At 46.5% G+C, this 27762-nt stretch overlaps 2 protein-coding genes across 4 annotated transcripts in view; one reads left to right on the top strand and one right to left on the bottom strand.

Moving 5' to 3' along the window:
• Positions 1 to 10412, bottom strand: part of LOC144945270 (huntingtin-interacting protein 1-related protein-like) — a 40306-nt gene extending 29894 nt beyond the window's left edge. For both annotated transcript variants that reach the window (XM_078873653.1, XM_078873654.1), the window contains exon 1: positions 10118 to 10412. In XM_078873653.1, coding sequence (XP_078729779.1) covers positions 10118 to 10222 — 105 coding nt within the window. In that variant the 5' untranslated portion in view covers positions 10223 to 10412. The remainder of the gene's footprint in view (positions 1 to 10117) is intronic.
• Positions 10413 to 14299: 3887 nt separating this feature from the next.
• The window catches only part of TBL2 (transducin beta like 2), a 28533-nt gene continuing 15070 nt past the window's right edge, over positions 14300 to 27762 (top strand). Inside the window, exons 1-4 of one of the 2 annotated variants that reach the window (XM_078873651.1) lie at positions 14300 to 14482; positions 16149 to 16294; positions 17169 to 17353; positions 24235 to 24386. In XM_078873651.1, the coding sequence (XP_078729777.1) occupies positions 14317 to 14482; positions 16149 to 16294; positions 17169 to 17353; positions 24235 to 24386 (649 nt within the window). In that variant the 5' untranslated portion in view covers positions 14300 to 14316. Of the gene's footprint in view, positions 14483 to 16148; positions 16295 to 17168; positions 17354 to 24234; positions 24387 to 27762 lie in introns of those variants that run through there. The other variant, XM_078873652.1, reaches the window with a different exon arrangement.

The following is a 27762-nucleotide window of genomic DNA, read 5'->3' as shown; positions in this document are numbered from 1 at the left end:
CCATTCAAATTGTGCCATCAGTCTTATGTCACCAGACAAACAAAAACACTGCACCACCCAGTATTACACAAACCACTTCAATAGGCCCTTTTACCCACACTGGGGAGGGGGCACACGCTTTCATTGCCTGCATATACTGTCTGTCGCTTGCAAATAAAACAGAAACCTTACATTTTTAAAGCTAGAGTAAGTCAAACAAAGTGGGGAAAAACCCCCAGTGATAAACATGTATTTTTATACTCATTAATTTGTATTTTTCGCACAAATAAGAGCATTAACAAGCTTGGATGTTGGATAACTGCACGTGTGGTAAATGTTATGTTGGGCAAGCAGGACAAATGATCAGCACGAGGCTAATATAACATCAGATGAATATTAAATGATCCCAAATACAACTGTCAGCAATAGCAGAACACGCGTTCCAACAAGGACATTCAATTGATTTTGATAATGTTGAAGTTTTGTGCAAAACTAGCTACGACTGGCCAAAACTAATTAGAGAATCTATCGAAATTGAAAGAAATTAAAATAAACTTTAACCGTTCGGATAGCTACCGCCTTAGTGCTGCGTGAAAGCGAATCATCATATGAATAATGTACTTTGCCTCAGTAATCCCCCCACTTTGTGCAAGAGCAGTCAACACATCGACGCCTCTATATAAAGGAACGAAACATTAAGACTTCTCCGCAAATCTGGCTGCCGCCTGATGAAGCTAGTTGTAATTACTAGCGAAACGTCGTACTCCGCAAACGTTGTGACTTGGCTCTCCAAAACACACCGGTGTGCTGTACTAGTGACGAATTGGCACGTTCTGTTTACGTGTCGGGTGGTGGCGGGTTTTAACGACACATTTATACATTTACGCGATCTAACCCAAAAACCTCTATTATGGATGATATTGGTCGCGAAAGCCTACTACGTGTTAAACGGACGCTTGGATAAACGCGAGTAATACAACAGGATCAAGCCATAGGGCCTCCTGATATCGCGACAGATCAGATTGGCTTCGCTGCAATTGCACGTGATAACTGGCACACTGGAATCAGCGGCCATCGACGACTCCGCTGCAAATTTGATCAAGCGGTTTCATCCAAAATTTGAAGGACGCGTCAACACCCGCAAAACCACAAAGCATCGGACGGCAGATCTGGAGGTCTCGTACACCGAATGGCAAATTAACAATCCGCGATGCGACTGCGGTCACCCATCTCAAACCACGGACCACAAAGTTGCGCCACTGCTCGCTTCAATCATTCATCAGTGGCGTTTCTGATTTTCACGAACGCAGTCCCACTGGCTCGCTAACCAACCTCAACATGAATGTAGAAACTCAACACAAAACGAGAGAATAAAGGACCGCAACAGAGTGGCTTCTGCGATGCATCCCCAGTACCCGCTGTGTGTGTCGATGGCCCGGCGAGAAGGAACAAACACCGCACCTACATGCTGGGTGAGCTACCAATCCCTCGAACCACCATGCACGTGTGATGCAAGAGAGAACCTCTAAAAATTACAGCCCACTGTGACCCAACAGCAGACGGATAGCATAGACTGCGATTGCAGCTTTTATTCCCGAAACCTCCAATCGTTAGTAGAAATCCCTTATGTTTAACGTCAGTAATGTCACAGTGCATAATCTACGCTGAAATAACATTTATGGCACCGTGTTCGTCATGGTAAAAATGTAAAGGTGCAGCACTGCAATTGCTTGCGCATGTCACGACTGGTGCGAGGGTCTCCTCCACTGCAGGCAAAGAGCACCTCTAGACGGTGTTTGGTCTAAAGTTACACACTGGCCAGACATCCAGAAAGAGGATCAATTCATGTAATGATTCAACACGGGGCGACCCGATGAATTGTCACAATTCGGGGGGGGGGTTTGGAGGGGGTCGTGATGAGTACCAAGAATCGATTGTTTTGTGTCATCTCGTTTGTACCGTATGTCGTGTGTTCTATTTCATACGTTCCGTCTCATTTGTTCCACGAGCCAATAGGTACACTAAACATATTTCGCAACCATTTGACACGTATCGAAAATATTTGATTCTTTAAATCTTGAGTTTTTTTCATTGTGGGCAAAGCAATAGAAATTGGTAAACTGTTCTTGTTACCATGATGCTGCTTGCTACTACTCTCTCTCAATCCGACCTCGATGGAAATTTGAACTTGTTACCTGGTTAATAGAAATCCAAGTGTCTTGAACTATATGTTATCATCATCATCAGCAAACAGCCATGCTTCATTCACTATGTAAATCAATTCATAAACAGGTTGTATCTAATAGGTTCACGTCAACCCATGTAGCCAGAAGTGGTGCCCCATCATTCGACGCAATGTTTAAAAAAAAAAAGTCCAAGTCGACTCTGAAAATTGAGTTACGACCCTGAACTGCCACATCATCATAACCGGTCATGGTCAATTAATTGCTGGATGAAAGCCTCTCCAAGCCACCACAAGCTCACGTTGTTGCTATGTAACAATCGACAACAATTAATCAAATCGGCAGGGTGCGTTGGTTAGAATCGTGACGTGGACCGTTGCACCCCTAATGAGCACAGCGCTGGCATCAACAATTTTTTTCCATATAAAACAACGAAACGTGCCCTAGGAGGCGATCCACCGCAGAGATGGAGCGATTAAATCAGTCTGTGCGCAAGTGCCGAGTGGATAATTACGAGTCGCTGAATCATGAGGCGGCGGCGGCTTAGGGAGGCCGTCATCCAGCAGTGGATTGACAATGCCAGATGATGATTATAAAATGCTACCGTGGAATGAGGCAGAACTGGGAGAAAGAAGGGAGGGTTGATCGGGCCCCTCCCTAGCCAAGCAACCACCATTATCTCACCGGCAGCAAGAAACCAGATCTCCCGGTGCCTGCGATGTGGCAGAAGTTGCATGATGAGAGTGGCGGCAGTGACAATGTCAGCCCCGGCACATTGTAAACGGCACGTAACTTTCAGGAGGTTATACCCACCCCCTTTCCAGCCAGACCCACACACACACAACAATCATGTAAAAAACACAAAAGAGGAATTTTAATCTGTGGGAGCTGCTGTGCTGCGCTGCTTTGATATGGGTAATGAGCAGGGCAGCGGAGAGACAGTTTAGTGCGGGAGCGACACCACCAAATGTGGATTTTTCTCCGGGTCCTACAGTTTTTCCTTCCATATTTTAGAATCAATGTGCGTTTATAGAGTATTTGGCCGCTATAAATGTCCACGTGATAAAATCACTTCGTTGACCTGTCATTTGTGGCCAGGTCACTTCTGAAAATCAGCTACATAGCTCAGTGGGCCTTACCTGGTAAAATAAAAATAGAAATGTCCCTTTGGCCCATCCAAGTTGGTTCACTCTCCTGGTGGTAAATCACTGTTCTGGTGACCCACGCAGCAGTTCCGCTGCCCCCCTGCCCACCCCATCCGAGTGGAGCTGTATCCGGGCTTGGTTTAGCGATTGCTAAATCCATGAAAAGTACGAAGGCTCAACACACACACATTATGCACATAGCGTAATTTTGTTATACTGCATTGGCAGTGGTGAATAGGCACAAAAAATGTCCTGCTCTACAAGTAAAACGAATCTATAAAATGCGACGTTTCAGATAATGGCCCTTCTTCATAGCACTGACTACATACACACTTATGTACGTGCACACACAGAGTACATACTGATGATACATAAAAAGAGTTGTTTTACAGATAGAGACATGTGCATATGTAGGCATCACACATCCGAAGCAGATGCAAACATACCTACACACAGGTACAAATACACATTTGTACCTGTTGGGGCAAGTGCTGTTAGTGAGTAGCGCCAATGAAGGCCACACGAGGGGGTGGGTTGCCAGCACCATGCCCGGCTACGTTCATCTCCCCAGTGTTGTTTATACACTGCACCAGGTACTCATTTACGGCCGAGTCGACCTACAGGAGGCCTAGGATCCGTTCAAATGTCATCACCGATGTTGGCCATAAGCTGAAATGAAACTCGAGTGTCTGAGATCATAGCGCGGTGTGCTAACCACTACGTAACCGCTTCACACACACACACACAGTCACTTGTACAATAACGCACATGCACACACACAACACACACACCCACCTACACAACAACAAACCCACGTAACGTTCTGTCAACCCAACACACACATACATAAAAAACAGACACCACAGTCACACCCAACACACAGCTTCACAGCAGCAAAGACACACGTGCATGTGCAGTCACATCCACACACTTTCCACAACGATACGCGCACACACATTCACAACCGACACACACACACCTTGCTCTAAATCATCACAGGAGACACACCCAGCACACAAACAGGCGGTTCTCTGAAGGCACCAAATGTCAAGACGTAAGTCAACAGACGTCACGGTGTGCCACGCTCACGAATGCAATCCAGTTTGTGAGGATTCTCCCAAAATCTGCAGATGACACACAGCACCGCATAGATGACACACAAGGCTGTGGCTGTGTGCCGTGTGAAAGTGATCGGCTGTGTGGCGTGAAGCTGACGATTAAAAACCACACTCAAGCCCATTACTGAGCTGGCGTGTAAAAAAAAAGGGGTGGTGGCGAAATGGGGCTAATCATCGTATTCCTTGACACATTCCTCGTCGGTGATGTATGCTTCGTAGGTACAGTAGAGTATTTCGAATGCACGGCGTATGAATTATGCAGTGTGTGTGTGTGCACATAAGTAACGTAAATCATTTTTGCACGGGGAGCGGTGGTGTAGCGGTTAGCGCGCTGCGCTATGAACCTGGCGACCCGGGTTCGATTCCCGCTCACGGCCAACACCAGTGACCATTATCTGAACCGGTCCTGGGCCTCCCCTAGGTCGACTCGGCCTGAAACGAGTACCTGTGCAGTGTGTAAACATCGCCACTGGGGAGACAAAGGCGGTCGGGCGTTGTGCTGGCCACCCACCCCCTCGTGTACCGTTCCGGCCTTCATAGGTGCTCGCTAAAAGCACTTGCCCCTACAGTCTGTTAAGGCTATACAGGGGATCTTTTTATACAAGTAGCGTAAATCATTTTTGCACCAGTAGCCTCAAAACACTATTCAAAAAGGTAGGCAGCAGGGCTAGTGCTCATCCACACTGGTGGCCGCTGAGTGGTGGAAATTCCATATTCTCATGGCAAGGACGCAATGTATTCTTACAGGAAAAAACTTAAGCCAAATGCGTGTCACTCATAGGGGAAGGGCAATGGCTCGCACAGAGTCTGATTCCAGGCCACAGCCAACATCGGGTTGCGAAAGCCATCTAAACTGGTACCGTATCTCCGCCCGCATTCAACAAAGTGGCACTGGTCGGCGTGGTGAAGTATGGCCAAACAACGTGCGTCCCCTCCCCTCCACAACCTCATCTTTCTCATTACACCTATACACCATTCGTTTACCCGTTCTTCTATTCCGAATTTTCCAAATAACCTGCCCCACCTCCCTCACCTGTGAGCAGGTGAGACCCAAGTGATATATTTAGCATGGCCCAGGCACAGCAGGATCTGAGACCAAAGCACAGCACAGCGTGTTCACACTGCGCTGCTCGTGAGTGGATTTCGAGGTGTGCCCTGGCACCAAGGCTGAACTGAACGGGACATCAAAAACAACGCCACTCAGTTTCCCTGCACAAGAAGAATAAGGGTAAACTGTATGGGTTGACAGGTACGCTTCGCACACAACGTCGTTCTGCAGGTGCCCGCCGCCACCCGCCTTGTTAACCAATCACACGGGGACCCGCTGTGAAATTCAAATCGCAAATAGACCTCGGCAAAATGACCTTGACGAAGGCGGGCCATGCATGCACCTGATCGGGCCGTCAAACTCTCCACCACGTGTGTGCGCGTGTAAAAGCCGAACGCAAACAGACGCTTGCTTGCACGTCCACCGAGCTTGCCACCTATTACAGAAAATGTCATGGCCATCTATTATCATGCCCGAGGCACAACAACAGCTCTCGGCCTCACCTTACTGCAAAACCAAACCCTGGTCCTAACCTTACCGTGAATGGTAGGGATCACCCTTACATCAAACCATAATACTAACAAATACCTTAAACCTAACCCCTGGTCCTAACCTCAATCTCTAAACTTAACGTTGGTTCGAACCGTCCTATTAAGTCTAGGAGTTGAACCTTACTCTGATACTAACATGGCCCCTTAAACTTAATCCTAGTTTAACTTGGACCTTATAAGTTTGGCTAGGACTTCCCGAGACCTAACCGTGTAATAAAAGTACTAATCTAGCCCTTAAATCTAACTGCCCGGTTTCAACCATTTTGCTTAAGTTAACTTCTGTGCCTAATCTAACACTTACACCTAACACTGGTCCTATAACCTAGCCCTTAGGGCTGGGCGTCAGCCTTAAGTACATCATTCAACCCTAAACTGTATCCTTAAAAAGTATGTTGAACTTCTTTTGCACCGTACGCAGCCAAACGTTCCCTTAAACCTAATCAGAGTCTTTAATAATTTCACCTACAGCACTTCTGGGCCGAAACTCAATCCGAAACCTAACCCTGATCCTAACCTTAACATAGCCCTACCCAACAGGCCCTCATTGTAAATCCTATACCCGGGTCTCTGCGCCCTATGGTGTCGGTTGTGACTAAGACTTTACCCAAAGGAACGGGTCCATCTGCCGCTGATGTTGATGTAGACAGCCCGGGTCGAGGTTGACTGGTGAACTATTAATCCTGTGGCTTGCTGCCGCTTGGCAAGCGCGCAGTATATTATTATTAACGGAGGTAGAAAAGAATGGGTGGTCCAAACTTCACCTGCCGCTTTCGTTTTAGCCCCAACAGCGAGCCCCACAGGTAGCTTCCCAGTTCACACGGGCAAGGAACTCCTCCCCCCCCCACCCTCCCCCAAGCTATGCCGATGGTTTATAACCCAACGTTCGGCCCACGTTTGGCATGCGATTGGAACCGTGGGAACAACGTTAGAACGTTCTTCTTGTACGTTTGTAGAGGACTAAATACTCGGTAGTTACGTTGAAGCGCATCAGAGCATCGCACAGCAGATGTGCCCCTCTCGCGAGCCTGTAATCAAGGACCACGTGCATTGTAGTAGTAACACCACAGAATTTAAGGTGTCACGCGCGTGTTGTGCGAGTAACTGGTGACTATGCGAATCGATTAATCTCCGTGCCAGTCGATGCAACTCAAAGCACGGACTGCAGAGGAAACGGCACTGCCGGCGTTCCATGTTTGTTTGTTGTGGTACGGAGTTAGAATGATGGCTTTCATCTAAGTTGTCTTGTGGTTGTTGTTGTTGTTTGACTTGCATCCCATTGGGATTTTTGCACACAGCGTTGGTGTACGGTGCTTTTTTCTGGAAGATTTTTTGCTGTTTTTTCCTGGATTTTTCTGTTTGCGCTTAGTCACTTTAAGATGTTTTCCTGTTCATGTTTTTGGTTTTTTTTGTTTGTTGCGGTTGCACCCGATTCAAGAGCCGAATGGCTCACCAGGGCTATACCAAATAAATGAAACTGAAAACTGAAAAACATGTTCAACGTGGCGAGGCGACTCCTGAAGCCGTCCACTCACCAACATCGACACTCATCTAGAAACATCGCCAATCAACTCCCCACGCCATCCACGAAAAGTGTCAACGCCGCTACAACCAGTGTTCACACTCAGCTCTGTCAGTCCGTGGTAATGCTAAAGCAGTGGGGCGGACCACAATCTTGACTTCACAGCCAGTATATGTCTCCAGTGTTGGAGATATAAGCTCCAGCCCTGCTAACCCTTACACCAAACCCATATAGCCCTTATGGAGTGTTAAACTTAGCGGCGGTTGTAAATCAAGTTATTCAACCATAAGTCGAGTCCTAACCTTTTAAAGGCGTTAACATAAAAATAACACGTCATCGTCAAATTATGCAGTCGCATTTAGACACTATAAATGCCTACATCATATTGCACTGTATCCTTAAAGCTAACGCTAGTAATATGTTTTTGTACAACTGAACCCTGGTTGTAATATTACCCTTACACCGAACCCTATTGCAAACCTCCGTTGTGAAATCTAACAGTTCCCCAACCTTACTGTTAAAACATAGCCCTGGTTCTAACAGTATCCTTAAACCTAAGCCTACACCCAACCTTACATCAAATCCAAGTCCTAACCTTAATTTGAGACCTAATCCTTAACACCTTGGTCCTAACATTACCCTTAAACCATCTTAACATTAAGCCTTGCACCTAGCCTCCGACCATAATGTCACCTGAACACGTGGCTTGTCAATGTCAACTCTGAACACACAAATGGAAACTAAATCCTTTACACAAGAAGGCATGCGCGTTTAGTTTAACCTGCCGTGTGAAATCATTGAAGTTAATATCTCACAGCCTTGTCAATTATTCGCCACTTTAAATACATGGAGGATTGTATTTCAACCTATTAGTCAAAACATATCCGCTGAACCCGTGTATTCTCATACCATTTGTAAAAAAAAAAAAAGTTATTTTGTCAAAGAAAAAGGAACACGGGGATTATAAAATATAGGCAAATGAAAGACATCGGTGTAATTGTCGTGAAAGGTGAGAGCGAGTGACATTGGGCCAGGACACGTCGCTAGAACAAGATGATGGTTCGTGGTGAGCAGTAAGGGGCCATCCATTTAGTAGGTTCGCAAACATCTGTCAAAACCTGACCCCCTCCCCCCCAATCCTATAGAACGGCCGATATTTAATCTACGCAGAAACGATCAAAGATGAATACTATTAACGTGGTTAAGCGAACAGATAATCCACCGTCCGGCTGCATTATTATCGAGGCTTCGCCCCCCCCCCCCCACGTTTCCTATGTGTACTAACATTGTCAGTAGACCCCCCCAAACGCAAGCTACGCATTTGGGTTAACCTCCCCCTCTATGCGTACGGACTAAATGTATGACCCCCATTTAAAGAGTGACGGAGTGAAAGCCAAAGAGGATTTAGGGATGGAGAAAGCCTCCCGAGATCACTCCAACCCAGGAGATGGAGCGACGAAATCAGCTGGTGTGCAGGCAGGGTGCTAGGTGGGTTAAATAATGACCATGAGAGATGGCAACAACGCCTTCAGAGGGGGCCTGTATCCAGTCGGTAGATTCAAGTTAAAGTTAATTTATTAGGTGTAGCCCTGTGAGCCATTCGGCTCTTGAATCGGGTGCAACCGCAACAAACAAAAAACTAAAACATGAACAAGAAAACATCTTAAAGTGACTATGCGCAAACAGAAAATCCAAGAAAAGACAGCAAAATATTGCAGAAAAATCACCGTACACCATTGATCGTGATGCCGATGATTGTCAAATCAATGTTAAACGGCACATACTTATTTCTAAGAAGAGATCCGCTGGGTCTGCGGTGTGGTAAAGAGAGCCACGCTGTTGGTTTATTGGGGTCACCGTAACACCAGCAGTGGGATTGGTACCATAACGTGCACAAAGCACACACACACGTTCTCACGATCGTCAGATGCGTTGATAATCGATGACAAATGCAGCCGTGGCAGGGTGAAAGCAAACAGGCGAGATGCGTGATGCTTTCCAATGGAACTCCAATTTTGAAAATCGATCGCCAATAATACAATTCTCGCATGCATCTATCTATTCACCGCTTCAACGACGCAATTTTCTATTTCGTTCACGATGCGGCCACGATACGTACGCACACATTAAGCCATACAAACACGTGTCTTCCTACTTGCAATTCACATTGCAGCATGCTGCGTTTGGTAACGTACACAAATCGACCACAGCTTTAGCATATTGCGCGCTGTGGCATCATCGCCAGCTGACGTGTTACACATCTGTGGTTGCCTGCGTGGGTGCCGGTGCATGTAACTTTATACAATACCAACCCTTCAACCAATTCGCGTATAAGGTCACCTTACTACCCACAAAGTGTACCCACAGCATGAGAATACGAGCTTAGTCTGCCTGTAATACGGCTTACAATCGATATTTAGCCGCGGGTTGCATATACGCATCTTAATTATGTAACGTGCAATACAGTATTCGCATTTCAAGCGTAATTTAATCGATGGCAATCTAATGATTTTTTTTGATAGATCACTTCGGATATTTAGTTCAAGGCCGTAATATCTTGACAGCTTAGCTCACCTGTACGCGTTCGAACGTCTCCCTATCGGCTTCCATCGTGTTCACGGAGCGCCTGTTCAGCAGGCTGGTGGGAGCATGCCGGATGGTGCTGGCCACCCTCTCCATCGTGGCCAAGCGACGGGCAAATGCACAAGAAGGCGGACGATGTCAGGAACCCGCAAACTCCAGCACGGAGCAACACAGCACGCCCGCCACACAGCAACTCAACACTTGCCTCTTCACCGTGAGCTCCCCCCACCGCTACTACCACTACCACCACTCCTCCTCCCTCATCATCCTCCTCCCTCTTTATGCTCCCACGAGTCAGGTGCGGCCGATCCCACGTGTGGGTGTCGCGGTGACAGCGCGTGTTGTGATGCCGACCGCGCCATCTTGCCTAGGGAGGGATGGGGGGGGGGCGTTGGGAAATGCGGGTGGCGCGTGACGTCACGCGGCCGTGTGTGTTTTTTATTCCCTGAGTAAGATGGCCGCTCAGTCACCGCGGCAACCGCCCCCCCCCCACAAACACTCCCACCCCCCCACCCCGTATAGCCTTGACAGACTGTTAGGGCAAGTGCTGAGTAGCAACATATAAAGGGCAGAACGGCGCACGAGGGGGCGGGTGGACAGCACCACGCTCGACCGCCTTTGTCTCCCCAGTGGTGTTTTTGCACACCGTACCAGGTACTAATTTGAGGCTGAGTCGACATAGGAGGAGGCCCATGACCGGTTCAGATAATCGTCACTGATGTTGGCCGTGAGCGAGAATCGAACTCGGGTGGCCAGGTTCGTAGCGCTAACCGCTCCACCACCGCTCCCCTCCAACCCCCCCCCCCCACCAGAGTTGACAAAGCTGTCGCGTCACGTGAGGCGCTACGCACCAATAGGAAGGGCGAATCCACCCTCGGGGGGGGGGGGGGCAGGGGGGGGTTATTGAGGTGGTGGGGGGGACCCCCGGACGCGGTTGCTAGGGCGACGCGACCCCCCCACCCTCCCCCGTACTGTACGTACAGTGAATCACAGTGGAGTGAGACTCATATATGATGGACAGCGCCGTCGTGGTGAATATAAGAAACGAAATAAACAAGCAGGTGGTATCGCTCGTTCCCGTATATGTCCCTCCACGTAATACAAACGAATGTCAATTGGTTTTTTACCCTTCTATCTGGCAACAAAACTGACACCTTTTTTACAAGGAGTCGTGTTTGCATTGACCACAATACCTGCAGTCGGAATGCAAACAAAAACACAACTCTGATAATGTATGCAGTGTCCTTGAAATTGATTGGTCCACAACCGAGACAGCTTTCTTTAGAGCCTAGTCTAAAAAGGGTAAAAAACCAATTATCATATTTTGTTACTGGCAAATGAGGTTCCAATGGTGCAAACGTATGTCGTTTACAATATCCCATAGGCCACGCGGGCCTTTGGGAGTCTTTAGCTGCATTGGTTCAGCACAAGCAAACTCTTACACGGTGTGTCTCGTCAGCGGTCAGGCTGCGTGAGCCAATGCTGGTGGAACTTCCACATGTTGGAGGCAAGCATCCTCTTCGATAGATATGGGCTCTGGTTCGACGAAAAACGATAGAGTTCAGATCGATCAGCATCGTTTTGGAGGATATCAGCGACTGCTCACGGTTATTTTGTGTTCGGGGCCGTCCATAAATGACGTCACGCGATTTTGGACGATTCTTGACCCCCCCCCCCACTTCGTCACACGACGTCACAAAAAGTCAGACCCCCCCCCCCCTCAAATATGACGTCACAAAGATCTGCCCCCCCCCCCTCAAATAGGACGTCACAAAGCTCTGCCCCCCCCCGAAAAATAAAACATGCTTTAAACTATTGTCATTGTAGTGCGTATTTAATGTGGCGCTGCACTCTGATGTCGTAGGAGAAAACATTTATTAAAAAGTCTATTAAGTAGAACGTGTTGTCTATATTTATTTAAAGTTGCGCATTTTGATGTGACGTCACATTTCTCAAACCCCACCCACCCTCGTCACACATCGTCACAAATGTCTAACCCCCCCCCACCCCCCAGGTGCGTGACGTCATTTATGGACGGCCCCTTAGGTTATCTGCAAGAGCAAACAGCGCCACCGAGTGGTCTGCAACACCGGCAGTGCTCTGACTGAAGTTCAAATGTCACCAACGACAAGCAGAGAGAGAGACCCCTCGCGTCTTCCTTCACACACACCCGTCCCTCCACGTGATTAATACAATTATTACTTACACAACCCCATTAGCAGCACGGGCTTCTGTGAGTGCATACTTTTGTAGTGTTGTAAAGGACGGGCTCTACACTTCTTTATGGCACACACTGTTTATTATCTTAATACACAGTCCCTATCACACTAAGGGGTATATGGTCCCCTCACCCGTTACCCTGAGGAGACACAGCCTCCGGACCTTGCAGGCTATCTAATCTCCCTGCTATCCCAGCGTCCTCTGGCTGGACCTAGGGGATCTCTTCCCGACCACTGGTTACACTGAGCCCTAGCCCTGATAAGGGCTGGAGGGCTTGGTCACGGGTCCTAGATGTCTTCGGCCGACTTCAGTCTTCGTGTAGCAGAACTCCAGAGCTCTCAGCGCTCTGGCTTTTATACGTGTTCGTGGCCGGGTTGTCCAATCCCCGGCCACCTTGTGGGACCCTCTGATTGGTCCTACCCAATCTGGCGTTTGGATCCTACCTCACCCCATTTGACCCTGACCGTTTGATTGAGCGGGAAACCCTTGTTTACGATCTGCTCTCTCACAGTTTGCGAACAGCGAGTAGTTAACACCACTACACTTTCATCAGCACTTGTTTCAAGACGAGCAACACTATGGCTTTCCTGGATAAATAAGTCAATTTTAAAACGTAATGATTCATTACCTTGTCCTTGTTTATGGTGCAATGTACCAAATTATGCGTTACTTGTTGAGCTTAATGCATTATTTTTGCATGTACTTTACAGTATTTCCAACACCTTCTTGGTTCTTTCGGTAAAGTCACGTAGAATGGAAATAATAAAATAATAAAAATAAAACATAATAAATAAGCCTGAGGACGGCTGCTTGCGTTGTGGCTGAAACGTCGTGAGAATTATTTTATTATGTTGTATTTTTATTATTTTATTATTTCCATTCTACGTGAATTTACCGAAAGAACCAAGAAGATGAATCCCTGCAGTCACGAAAGCTTTAAATCGAAATTTATTTCCAACACGTTCTGTTCCGATGTTGCCTATTCATCCGTACGGATCACTTTTATGTTGTCCTGTGCTGATGCAACGCAGATCTCCATCACAAACTCTTTGGGTAATTGGCGAAACTGGATTGTCCGTGAGAATAGGGTTTCCCCTTTTTTATGGCAACAAAACAGGTGTTAAGATGTTAAAACACCAAACTGAAACCTTTTACAAGGAATCATGTCTGCATTAACCACACGACTTGTGGTCAGAATGCAAACAAAAAAATACTCTGATAATATATGCATTGTCCTTGAATCTGATTGGTCCACACCAGAGACAGCTTTCTTTTGAGCCTCGCCTCAAATGGTCCTTTGGTCTAACACTGTTTAATATTAGGCTATAAAGAAAGCTGTCTCTGGTGTGGACCAATCAGTTTCAAAGACAATGCATATATGATCAGAATATGTTTTTTGTTTGCATTCTGACCACAAGTAGTGTGGTTCATGCAGACATGATTCCTTGTTAAAGGTTTCAGTTTGGTGTTTTAACATCTTAACACCTGTTTTGTTGCCAAAAGGGGAAAACCTATTCATATATTTTGGTACTGGCAAAGGAGGTCCCATGATGGATTGTCCGTGTCACAAATAGACGTTGCATTTCATTGAATGTGTATTTTTTCACGTGTTTACCATATAATTTGATTTCCATGTAATATGGCTAACATATAATACATTTCTATGACATGGTTACCATTCAATCTGATTAACGTGCAATGTAGTTAACATGTAATAATATTTAATGTAATCAGATGGCAAGTAATATAATCTGATTGACGGCTAATCTGTCCGCTCTATACGCACGCTCATACTCCCTTTGTGATATATTTCAACGCAACGGATTACACATTATCCGGTTAACACGCAATCTAGACCCCTTGGCTAAAGTGTAATCAGATTACATGTAACGGCGGTGGGGATGGGGGCGAAAGGTAAATCCGGATTACACTCGGGCCGCGCATGCGCGCTGGTGACACGTGGAGCCGCTATGGCGGCCGAGGCTGGGGAGACCGCCGCGTCCCGAGGGCAGTTGCTGCTGCAGCCGCCGGGTTTGGCTGTGGCCGTCGCCACTGTCGCGGTCGCGGCCGCCTTCGCCATTTACTTCTTCGGGCTCGGTCGGTCCAAAGAGAGGGCGCTCAGCGCCAGCGATTCAGGTGCGGGCACAACCCCCAACCTCGACCGGCCCGGGGTACGCCGCCGGGTGTCGGCGAGAGTGACTAGGCGAGGTCGGGGATGCGGCCTTCGCTACGGGGTCCCCGGTGTCCGGGGGTTTTGCGGCGTTTTAAAAAAAAAAATTCATGATGGCACACGAGTTGCGATTTGTCTTTTTCTCGCTTCGGTCTTAATGAAGGGATGCCCTCTCACTTCTCCCCGATTGATTGGCGTTGGTTGCGGAGGCTCTCAGCTGCGTGTTTGTGGCTCTGCTAATGAGACCCAGAAAGAGCGAAACCGGTCCAGAGTTTGTTTAAGAAATGCCGATTGATAATTTTGTCCTGAAATGTTTATTTTACTTATATGCAGAGACAGAATTGTCAGTTGTGTTTGTGTTCTTTGCTTTAAAGTTAAACTTGGTCTCGAGACACCCAAGTCCTGACAGCAACACGATGTAATAGATTAGTTTAAAAAAACACATTCGTCAATAACACTAAGACCTTAAAAGTAAAAATATATAATTAGCGACGTTTCGGGCAATGACACTTTCATAGCATCTAGGCCAGAGAGAGAGTGGATAAGAGTTGTAGACTGTGCTTTACAACATGGGGGGTCTAGTGATAATTAAATGTTAATGCTGTCTGATTACCAATGCTTTAATTGGCATATGCATAGTTGCCAATTAGAGATTGAGTAGTTGGAAAACAATAAGACAGTTTGGTTTCGTTCTGGGTATATCGATGCAGGGAAAGCTTCCTGCCAACAGAAACAGGCCACGTCACTGCTGTACTTATCTGCAGGGGAGGGTTTAACCCCTCCCGAGTGACAAGTTAAAGCAGCAGCCCACGTAACTTCTTTCCATTTGTGAAAAATAAGTTTGCTTGAGCAGGACCCATGCATCATCTCTCGAAGATATTTTGTATTCATAATAAAGGTTTTTTGGGTTAGATCGCGTAAGTATAAATATGTCGAAACCCTCCATCACCCGACACAGCCAATTAGTAAAGGATTTGTCACGTAAACAAAACGCCAAAGTTACTACTTGAGCCCACCGGTGTGTTAGAGAGTAAATTCTTAACATATACAATTTGAGTACCACGTTTCGCCTGTAATTACATCCAGCATCGGGCGATTTTCCAGAATAGTGAAGCAATCCACCTGCTTCCGGTCTTAAATAGAGCAGAATGTCGTCATCACCTGATGGAATGGCAGCCAAATGAGGTCACGTACTTCAGGAGATGAAGCTGTGTGACATCCGCGCATGCAGAAGGATGGTGACGGATTTTGGAGGCAATCATCCAGCAGTGGCCAACAATGGCATAATTTTGGTTGATGTTGACGATGAGCGGTCCTGTATTTTAAAAAAAAAATACGTGAACGTCTTGTGGCAGTGCCTGTAATGAATAATTGATTGTCTGTGTTCCAATGGTTGTCCTATGAAGAGACTCGTCTTGGTCAAAGGCATATCGCATTTACATCACTGGCTGAGGGCTACTATTGGAGATGTGTGGTGACACCGACACGGGTCACTCTCGAAAATGGGACTACCCTGGTCTCTTTGAGTTCTCACCTGGTTAAATTAAAAAATAACTAAACTACTCGGTGCTCGAATCTCGTGTTCAGCTCCCGGGACATCTTGACATCACCAGTTTTCTCACCTGTTCTCAGAGGTTGAAGAAGAAGAAGCCTCTCCCAAGAACGGGGAGGTAAAGAAAGCTGAAGGTGCCGGCAGCAAGAAACAGAAGTGGCAGCAGCGACGCGAGAAGACTCAGCAAAGCACGTTCAGCCACCCGCTCCTTGCAGCAACTCTCAAGGTGTTCCCCCAGCTGCATTCCAACTTGCCTGGCACCAGTGAATTGACCTTGAAATCGTGTGTGCAGCCTGACTGACAATTATCCAAACACCAGTTCTCCCTAAGACCAAATCGACCCATAATACGCCCCATCTAATCAGATCTCTGAACCTAAATATGATTGAGCTGGGATGGTGCATGGTTGAGTGGCCACGACGCACGTACAGGTTGTCATAGTGCTTTGGGGCCATTTGGCGTGCAGTGCTACAAAATCCATCGCTCTGCTGTACTTTTATACTATCGAGGCTATGTTCTCCACGTGCACCAACCCTCGCTGAGCAACGCGGTGAGGTATGGTCATGTCACCCCAACAACCTGCTGTGCATGGAGAGGCACATCAGGTTCCCCATCCGTAACGTTTCGTGTAGCGTTTACAAATTCCAGTCGTCGTGGCCTCCCTCCATGATCTTCCTTTTACTTAATACCGACAATCATATGAAAGTCAACCCACTGTGTACACTTCATGCATCTGATTGTTGGTAATCACGGGAAGTTGTACATAACGCCAGACACTTTAATCTAATTTGGCCAAAAATTCCAATGCAATGACCAAAGGAAAGAGTTTTAAAACTTAGTGAGGCTTTCCTGGGCAAATAATTGGCATAAATTACTTGACATTTTTGTTTCTCATGGAGATCTTGGCCAGGACCACTGTGCTGATCCCTGGCAATCTCTGGGCTGTTTGAACCTAGTTCGCCATAGTCCCAATACGCATGTACATTGTTTGATTGACCGTGATCTGGGACATTGGCTATTCATTTAGATGCTCTACCCAATTAAAGTGACGTAAACATTTTGACCTTGGAACTTGTTTTGCCTCCTTTGCCAAACAAAAGGCTCACAGCAGCAATGTGACCAGCCTGGACTTCAGCAACAATGGGAAGTATGTGGCGACCTGCTCCGACGATCGCACCGTGCGCATCTGGCAGAGCAAGGACTTTGGCGATCGCGACCACAAGAGTTCCCGCGCCAACGTCGATCTGGACCACGCCACTCTTGTCCGTTTCAGCCCCGACTCGAGGTGGGAGTCATACTCTGAGAGGCCGGTGCGCTGCCTCGCGATGCGCCTGGAAGTAAAACCGACGTCTCATGTTAACCAACCTTCTTCCCCTTCGTATGGCTGGAGGAAGCAGTTGTAGTTCGATGTCGAGGTTAGAAATGCATTCAACAGCTTCAGGTGAGGCAGAGTGAGTGGTTGTGATGCCACCGGGAATGAAACTCTCAGAGCAGAAGTTCAGTACGTGGGCGACTGACTGGGTTTGCCACGGGAACAATTTGGGCTGCTCCTCATGTTCCACTTGTGGAGTAAGTGGAGACGTCTGCCTGCGTCAAAGTGAGGCACCGAGGTTTGAGGTGGGTTATAGCAGCCACTGGGAGTGATAGAGGACCTCCTTGGTAATGAGGTTCTCATCCTTGGGAAATCGTTGATGAATCGGCCCCATCTTATGGATGTCCTGAGACTTTTTTATTGAAAGGTCCCCTTGACGATGACAAGGGGACTTGTTGGTGCTACCCCTTGCCATTGTTGGTGTCGAACCCCAGGTGCTTTGTCCTCGCTTATGCTGTGGTGTTGACTTTTTCATGATTCCCTTCCTTGACCACCCTCCCTTTTATCTTTTTTCGCTTTTCATGTTTTGAATAGAGTATGGGCCTTGAGGCCCAAAATGTCAATTGGCCTGAAACAAATAGTACCATCAAAGTTGTTATAGATTGGAGCAAACACATTACTTGAATTGAGGAATAGAGACAATGGGAAGGAATTCCAGAGTTGAACTCTGGTGGTTGAACTCGATCTCAATGAGACGAAACAGTCAGTCTGTAGATTGTTTTAAGATGTTATGACATATCGACATTATCAACCTGTTATTATTGGCCTTGGTAGAGGGATTATCTGATCCAAAACTGGGGACACAACCCTCCCCCCTCGTGTCCATTGGTGATGCTGGCCCTGACGTAAAAAATATAACACATTCCTGCGGAGGGAGCTGGTAGGAACGTTGGGTTGCTCGGTCAATTGCCAGGGTCAACGACGGCGTGGTGTATTCCGCAAATACCCCCACCCAGCCCCACCCTCCCCACCCAGCCCCTCTCCACCCAGCCCCTCTCCACCCAGCCCCTCTCCACCCTCCCCACCCAGCCCCTCCCCACCCTCCCCTCTCCACCTAGCCCCACCCCTCCCATTTTTGGATGCACGACGGATGGACACAATAATCCCTTGTGGGCTGGTGTAATCAGGAGGTTCCTACCAGTATGAGTCCCTTACCTTAACTGTTTCAATCATAATAAGTATTCCCATCTTTTGTGAAATACATTCTTAGCATCGCTGGATTGGCCCTCAAATGTCACCAATGGCATAGTGAGTGCTGCAGAGGGCAGAGTTTCACTGCGGGCTGTGAGAGTGGTTATCACCTTTCTGTTTTGCTGCTCTTCCATGAGCATGTTTAGCTGCTGTCCACAAGGTGTCACCAAGTGGACACTGCATGCATAGCTGTAGCATTGCCATGGCAAGTCCTCGAGTCACACGCACAGGGATGGCCAGGGTGCCAGGGCCGTATTATCCAAAAACATGGTAAAATTTTGTTCAGAGGCCCTTTAGTATTTGTAGGCCCTAGGTACAGTAGGCACTGTTTTTTTGTATGATAAAAAAAAATTGTAACAAAGATATCTTCTTGAATAGATATATTTATATAGCAAGGATAGGCAAAGGTGTATATACAGAGGTAGAGTCATGTCAATGTCTTTTCATAAGGTGAGAGAAATTAACCACGGAGATTAATTAGCAATAACATCTTCAAATGGTGTTTTTCGCACAATTTATTTTCAATAGAGAGTAGTGCAAAGGCTTACCTTCTTTTTTTTCAATCATCTCAAATGAAATTTGCTTATCTGCGGCACACAGCTCGCTGCCATTGGATTAGGGCACCGATTAAATAATCATCGTATCGGTAACGACATCTGCCCAGCGGCTGGACGAAGTACGCATGAAACAAGCGAATGACAGTGGCGGTAGTGACATGGGCAGCAGTACCAACCGTATAAAGTTATCACTGAAGGCGTACAAAACAGAAGTGCTTACGAGAACCCTATTCCGACCCTGCAGGGCACCACAGTGGCGAGATGTCAACTACCTCGTCTGTTGGTTTGCAGGAGGTCATGGGTTCGATCTTGACCCTGACGCCTGTATATTTGGAATTTGCGTGTTCTCCCCGTGGTCGCGTGGATTGTTCTCCGGCTACTCCAAATTTTCCCTCCACAATTAGAAACGTCCGTTTAAGAGTATTTGGCTGCTATAAATTTCCACTTCATAAGCCGCTTCCCTGAGCTATAATTTGTGGCCATGTCGCTTCTGAAATAGAGCTACATAGCTCAGTGGCCCTTGCCTGGTAAAATGTTTTTTATAGTTTTTTAAAATTGTTTTAAATAGTGTTTACATTTGACCACACAACATGGACCATACGCTTCATCTAAAACGAATTAATGAGACATTGCCACAAATTGGTCGTTTTGTTTTATCCCTGAGGATGCCCTGGCACTCGTTGGTGCCACCATGGCTGCCCCGGCTGTCCCCTGGGACTCGTCGTAATTCGTGATGGTGCTGGGCTTTGGTCGCTTCTGCATGTAATTTGAATACAAGTTATAGTTCTGAGAATTAAATAGATCGGTTTTCCTGTCATGTAATGAACATTAATCTCTGTGATAGGACAGCTGGGAAAGTGCTGCCCTCTTATGTGTGGCACAGAGCTGACTTGAAATGATCTCAGATGTAGCTCTGTTGAGATATCCACTGCCGCTAGCCGTGGATGTCACAAAGAGTCACACCGTTCTCTAAGCATTCTAAATGGACACTTGGGCTCAGGACATGATACCGATAGCACAATCGGGATAACGTTTAAGAAGGGGAAATATATCATTCTTGAGAGATATCTTAAACTGGTCAGTGATATTGGGCTAATGCTCCAGTGCTTTTAGGACTCGCTGACTGGACATTTGTAGCGACAGTACTTGTCACTGTATGGTGCCGGGCTTGCGAAGTCACGGCCGGTAACGTTGTGATTACAGGCAGCCCGGGTTATGGGCTGCAGTACCAACTCTAGCGGTGGTTGGGTGAGCGCTGGTTAGCGCGGAGGCACCGCGAGCAGTGTGCGGTGTCGGCTCCCTGTGAGGGAGCGAGAGGGAGCGTCAGTCAGCCAAGGTTACTCTGGGGCATGACACTGGCTGACCTGTTGTCAAGTGACCGGACGATACTGGAGGGGGGCCACCGGTGGACGGGGGCCGAGGGGCGGTCACGTGGTTCTGAGGGGCTCTTGGGAACATTCGAGAAGGAGCTCAAGAAGCCTGGAAGGTGGGCGGGGCTCAGGGGCGGTCACGTGGTCTCGGAGAGCTCTCGGGAACATTCGAGAAGGAGCTCGTGAAGCCTGGAAGGTGGGCGGGGCTGAGGGCGGAGCCAGCCCCAGCCCAGGAGCATATAACGAGAGCTCTGTGAGGAGCTCGGGGTTCTTCAAGTGTTGGTGTTCGCAGATGCACGTCGGGAAGAAGAAGCCTCTAGCCCAGGGGTAGGCAATCTTAATCAGCGGACACGAGAGTGGTACAGCAAGTCCTGATGATCCACATCAGTTTCCTCCAGGAACGTAATAAACTGACGGTGCTGAAGTCAAAGTGCGCCATCTAATGGGGAAATGGGGGCATTACAAGAGGAAGGTAAAATGTAATTTAATAATAATAATATTTGGACAAGTTCGGCGGGCCGGATTAAAAAGCCCAACGGGCCGTACTTTGCCCATGTTTGCTCTAGCCACACGGTCTGGCAGCCAGCTTGTGGTCCGGACCGGGATAGCGAACCGTGTCTAGTTCTGCCGTAGCGTGGTTAGATGGGCATTCGAGAGCCGAGCGTAGGTTGTGTTATGTTACGTACTGTTATGTGAATAAATAGTGTTGCTCCCCAGATAACGTCTGCAACTCAGTTGGACTCACTACACATGTGTAATACCGTTGAGGACTCTTGGACGCCGGGGTTGAGGCACACGTATTTATTCCGCAACAGTTGTCACAACCGCGGACATACAACACTGGAGGGGGTATCGGCCCCCTCACCCGGCTAGCTGGGAATACACTGCTAGCTATCTCTGACCTACCTCCTAGTCCTCCACTAACGGGCTAGGGGAGGCTGTCTGGCCCGACACTGGTAAGTCGGGCTACGGTACCCGGAGTCCCAGAGCACTAGCTCTGGTTCTCGGGACCACGCCGCTGGCTCGGTCCTGCGCGGCCCTGACAAGGGCGGCGTCCCAGGGGAGTCCAGGGCTCTAGCTAGACGATCTTCGGTCTTCACTGGTTTAGCTTTAACATTCTGCCCCGAGCCCTCTGACACATCCCCCTTTATACTCAACCCCCGCTGAGGGGTGGGGCCCCGGGCTGCCTGGAGCGGACGTCGTTGAGAGCACCCCCCCCCCCGTGCACTCACGTAGCCCCGCCCACTGTGTTTGTTTCCCATAAGCTGCCATGCATAACGGCTCTCTCTCTAACACCCCTACACATGGAACAAAATTGCCACGGTTGCACTTTTGTGTATGCTGGCCATCTTTCTAGAGTGTCACCTCAACGGGCATGGCAAGTGCGTTGTGAGGTTGTGTACAGGACAAAAATGTTATATCGTGCCCTTTTTACAAAACCTTACCGAGTTTCAAGACTTTTTTTTTCATGTGAACCCTGTATCGTGATGTTTGGCCAGTTTCATTATTGAGTGTTTGGAATTCGGGTGAAGACCAGAGCTGTCAATTTATACATGGAAGGGAGTAAACACTCATAACTCCATACAAATAAATTAAATAATCCATTGCTATGCTGAACCTCTCCTTGACACCTACAACACCTGGTTCTCCCAAATTAGTCGCCCACCCAAGTACTGTATTCGCCTCATTCTTGCTTAGCTTACGAATTGTGATGACATCGGGGTGCAATGAGGGTGATTTTGTCGTCGGAGTTAAATGCCCCGTAAGGAGGACCATGTTTCATGGAGGCTGGCAGTGTCAGACGGAAATGTTTGCCTGCCGACCAGGAAATGTGGCATTGTGGTATTTCCATGAAAAGAGGAAACATTGCAAAGCTTAACTTCTCCATCAGAGAGACTCTCAAAGCCACATTCTTTTTCTCCTTCAATAAGCGTGTGACGTCTTATATTTTAGTCTTATGAAATTAATGAGTAACGAATGTATTCCTAATATACTCTACACATCAGCCGCTCTCAACCCGTGGGGCACAAAAGCCTTTCGGGATGCGGCATGGATACTGTGCAGGATAAATATTTTAATGTGCGCGGGGAACATGAATGCCACTTTGCGGTGACAAAGCAACCTAATACACAACATGAAACCAATGCCTTACCAACAAAAAGCACACTAATACAAAATATAAACAAACATATGCTTTACTAGCACTGCATAGACTACAGGAGTGGACACGTGATCTCGCTGTGTATTATGGCCTTAGTAACATGGGGGGTGAGGACCTGGTAGGGGGCGGCATCTGGTCCAGTGATCTTCATTGGTTGAGAACCACTGCTGTACTTGCACAGCCCTTTGTTTGTCCACTGCTGGATGAAGAGCTCCCCATGCCGTTCGGATCATGGCTTTTTTTCTTTTTATCATACGCTGGTCAGTGCAGGTTGGTGAATACTGGGAGCAAAGACGTGGAGGCTGCCTAAAGTGCAGCCTCACAGCCTATTACGCCTCTTAATCAAGCGCTATCCAGGCTCAGTCTAGCTTAGCTTGTAAGAGCTAACGAGATGCGGTGTACAGTGATCCCTCGTTTATCCCGGTTAATGGGGACCGGAACCCCTCGCGATAGGTGAAAATCCGCGAAGTAGGATTGGCTCCCTAGGAATTTCCGTATATGTGTGTGTGGGTACCAGAATGTTTAAAATATGTATATTTATACTTTATATATATTTTACTTAAATCTATTTAATTATAAAACCTTAATATTATACATTCACTCTCTCTCTCATACGATACGTATTATGGTGTTCTACACTCACCAATGACAGTAGTATCTTGAGACTTGACTCCAGTAATGACGATGACAATGACAATGACGACGATGACAGACCTGTGCAGTTCGATGAATGTGATGATGAATGATGATGATGGTGTTACTGCACAGTTATAATGAGGCCTTTAAATCAGTTCGAAAAATCCGCAATGCACTGAGGCCGCGAAACTTGAACCGCGAAGTGGCGTGGGATTACTGTATTCTGGTTGATCTGGTATGAGGCAAATAAATCCATTCATACAGACCTTCAGCTTACATTTCAAACCATCATGCTAAACTTCCGTCTCAAACTGTCCATGCATTCCTTGTGTCTTTCCCTTGAGGAAGGCCTCTTGCCTGCAACGGTAGTCTAATATAATTTGTTTCTGCTAAAAGTGATTGTTAGGGATGATTGTGGTGGAGATATTTGAGTGGGTAATGAAAATGCTAAAGTTTTATCGAATATCCAGGTTAGTTTTTTTAAAATGGTATTATTCTCAGCTGCATTTATAGTAGAAAACATTACCTGAATGTTTATCTATTTTTAAGCGCAATCGTCTAACTTTTTTTCCCCAAAACTTCCGTATTTTACCATTGCCATGTTTAATATTGATAACATCTCTAACTGTCTAACATGTAGATTGTCGAATGCATGTGTAAAGTTACGTGCGATTAATTTTAGGGTTAGGAGTAGATTAAATTAATAATAAAAACGCATCAACCTGTGTACAAAATAGCCGCTTCTTTATCATTAATAAAGTAAATTATTAACGATAAATATCACAGCATAAAAGCCACAGCAGCAATATTATTGTTAAAAAGATGGGATTCAAAAATGGCATCTTTCCTTCTTTACGACCTCTCATCCTGAACCTCTAGGGCATTCATCGTGTGGCTGGCCAGCGCCGAGACCATCCGTGTCTACAAGATGAGCAAGAAGGACGACGGGACGTTCGCGTTCTCCGTGGCGCCCAACGATTTCCCTCGAAAGCACAAAGCTGAGATCATCAACATCGGCATCGCCGCCACCGGTGAGACCCCCGCGTGCGACCCTGCACGTGACCCCCGCTGGTGCTGACCACCCACCCCCTTGCATGCCGTGCTAGCTTTCATAGATGCTACTCGCTAACAGCACTTGCCCCAAAGGCTAGATGGGGTGTCTTTGTCTTTTTGACACCGCGTGTGACCTCGTGTGAATCCTGACGCATCTCGCTCAGCGCGGGAGGTGGAGGAGGGAACTGCCGACCGCTCGTAGCATCGCTTGTGTGGCACGCGTAACCGAACGTAAATTCTCGCGCCTCTCACTCCCAAGCCGTGGGTGTGCTCCCTTGTGCAGCTTACCGCAGGCCATTACGACCACCGCACAACACCGCACACTCACGAGTCATTCGTTTGTGGCATTTCAGTGGCTTGGTATGCCGTTGGTCTTTGCGGGTTTGAGTCACTGATGATTAGAAGTCAATTAGATAATCATTGGCTCTGAATCTAGCTTGCTGGGGTTTCCTAAAAGTGATCGGGTTTATTGGAGGCTGTTTGCAAAATAATTTGAGAAGCGTGTGTTTTGGTTGTGTAACTGCATCTTACCGGAACGAATAGCTTCTAAGTACGTTTTGAGAGCCACAACAAAGGTATGATTTGATATTTGGATAAGAACGCTCAATAACTTTGCAAGGCATTTTAAACGTGAAGTTGTTTGCGACTCGGTGGTAAAGAGGTTTTTTGTTGCGTTTCTAAACTAGCCTGTTTTAAACATGCATCCTGTTGTAATGCCAGTGTGAACTGGAAAATCCGTCAAGTAGTGCAAACCCAATGCAGCCGTGCCAAACCTCAAATCTTGTTTTTATTTTATTTTTATTCCAGCGTAATTAGTGGATTTTTATTTTCTTACGGGTTTTCCGCACCTGGGCACCTTTTGCCTGTTAGTCACGATTACGGTAAGTGCCGTGCCATCCTGCGTGTGAGCTCACAAACACGGTGAGCGGTTTGGACAGACGTTGGTTTACGAGAAACCGTGAACCTGTGCTGCGCGAGCGCTCACTATTTTTTTTTTGCTGTTTTGCATCCCAGTGCCACCTTGTGCCCGCAAAACAAAACGTGGCGGTGGAACAGCCCACACGAAAAATTCCAACTTTCAAGCAAATACATTTTGAAAATAACAATTCTAAAATTCCCGACAATTGTACGCATGTTTCCCTTTGTCATGGTTCATGGAAAAAATAAATGTTGATGCCACAGGTGCAAAGGTAAATTTCCCGACCTTGCTGTACACAAGTGATTCCCCTGGTTCGAATGGCGATGCTCTCTAGGTTGACATTCCGATGCGAGCGAAAATTAAGCAACAGTCACATCTGACAAGTTGTCTGACGGAACATGTATGAGCAGCCTCTCCGCCCTGCGGCAATGAGACTATAGCTTCTTCAGAGAACTAAAATAGATAAGCGGACTCCATGGCTCCTATACATATCAGTCTCTCCTCATGAATAAAAAAAGTATTACACAACCCGTCAACCGCGTGCACACGTTCAGCAGTATTGATTTAAGGCGAGCAAACTGTAGGTTGGTTTCAACATACAGTGTGTTCATCAGCAGAGTCAGGCTTGCTTGAATCAATGTCGGTGAACATCCGATCTTACAGACGAGGACCCTCTCTTTCCCATACGAGTCCTAACTCAAAATAATCATTCGTGTCGTGGAGATTGTAAATATTTATTCCACAAGCCATCGGCTACACATCCTTTTGGGATTTAAAGCTTTCGTGACTCCAGGGATTCATCTTCTTGGTTCTTTCGGTAAAGTCACGTAGAAGGGAAGTAATAAAATAATAAAAATAAAACATAATAAAATAATTATTTTTATTATATTATTTTATTATGTTTTATTTTTATTATTTTATTACTTCCCTTCTACGTGACTTTACCGAAAGAATCAAGAAGATGAATCCTTTTGGGAGTGCACATGTTTAACAGCATTGATTCAAGACAAGTAAATTCGGGACTGGTTTTGACATACAGCGTCTCGGCAGCTGATTTGTAGGGCCGTTTATGAAAGTGAGCTTAATTTTGAGCATTTCAACGCACTCATCACTTCATCTTGTATTTTGCTATTTCGGTTTCCTTCACTTCCCGAGTAAAAAATAATAATATCTGACAATTGTTCGGACTGTTTGTGCTTGTGCGTCTGCGTCGTTTGTGTTTAGATGTAAATCTCTAGAGTTACACGATCTGCGACCTTGACCCTTTTCAAACGAGGTTCTTAGCCTTGCAATTTACACATTATTAACTTTGTCACTTCCATATTGCACTGAGCAGGAAGATACAGAGAAGCTTATCACAGAAACAATGGATGCAATCTGCCTTCATGGCCAGGAGCAGCTTCTCCTGGTTGTTAATGGAATTGTTACGTTTCTGGGTGGAGATTTAGTTCGAGAACTGGTTGTATTTGGTCTAGTTTTTATGAACTCCCTTCGACCGATCCCTGTTTTTTTTTCCGTCCAGGTTGTTAATTTCCACAATATATTTATTATCTAGGTTTTTTTGGGTTAGATCGCGTAAATAAATAGATCGCGTGAATAAATACTTATGCGATCTAACCCAAAAAATCTATATTATGGATGATATTGGTTGCGAAAGCCTATGTGTTAAACTGTTACAGTTTCAGTAGTAATAGGTTTTTTTACCCTTTCAACTGGTACAAAACTGACACCTTTATACAAGGGATCATGTTTGCAATAACCACAACACAAGCAGTCAAAATGCAAACAAAAAGAAACAACTCTGATAATGATAATGATATGCACTGTCCTTGAAGTTGATTGGTCCACACCCGAGACAGCTTTTCTTAGAGCCTAGTCTCCATTGGTGTTGGACCAGATGACGCCAAAAGGCATACAACTCATAAACAGCGCACTATCAGAGGTTATTGCAAACATGATCCCTTGTATAAAGGTGTCAGTTTTGTACCAGTTGAAATGGTAAAAAACCTATTACTATATTTTGCCACTGGTAAAGGAGGTCTCATAGTGTTACAGTTTCGTTTGCAACTTTAACGTGTCGTTTGCCGACCGCGTGATTTGCGGAGATCGTAAGTGATTTGTTTTTTTACGAGCAGGATCACTGCGTGAATGGCGAACTTAAGGATGCATCGTAAGTCACCACATTTCAGAAAATGAATACCTGAAATGTCAATTGATATCTCAAGGGATCATGGCTACGTCACCTTTTGATTTCTTTTTGCAATACATAGAAAGTAAATATCGTTTTATAGTAGGGTGTCTACAGTAAAATGCTTGATATACTTTATTGTTATTGTTTAAGAGTGGGAACTTTCAATTGATGTTTGGGTTTGGTCACGTAATGATGTGGCCACATTTTAGCTTTAACACAAAATTAAATTCCGAATAATTATTTT

The sequence above is a fragment of the Lampetra fluviatilis genome, chromosome 37 (genome assembly GCF_964198595.1).
Source record: "Lampetra fluviatilis chromosome 37, kcLamFluv1.1, whole genome shotgun sequence".
NCBI lineage: Eukaryota > Metazoa > Chordata > Hyperoartia > Petromyzontiformes > Petromyzontidae > Lampetra > Lampetra fluviatilis.
The sequence above is the reverse complement of the archived record's forward strand: the minus strand, read 5'-3'. Positions and strand labels throughout refer to the sequence as shown.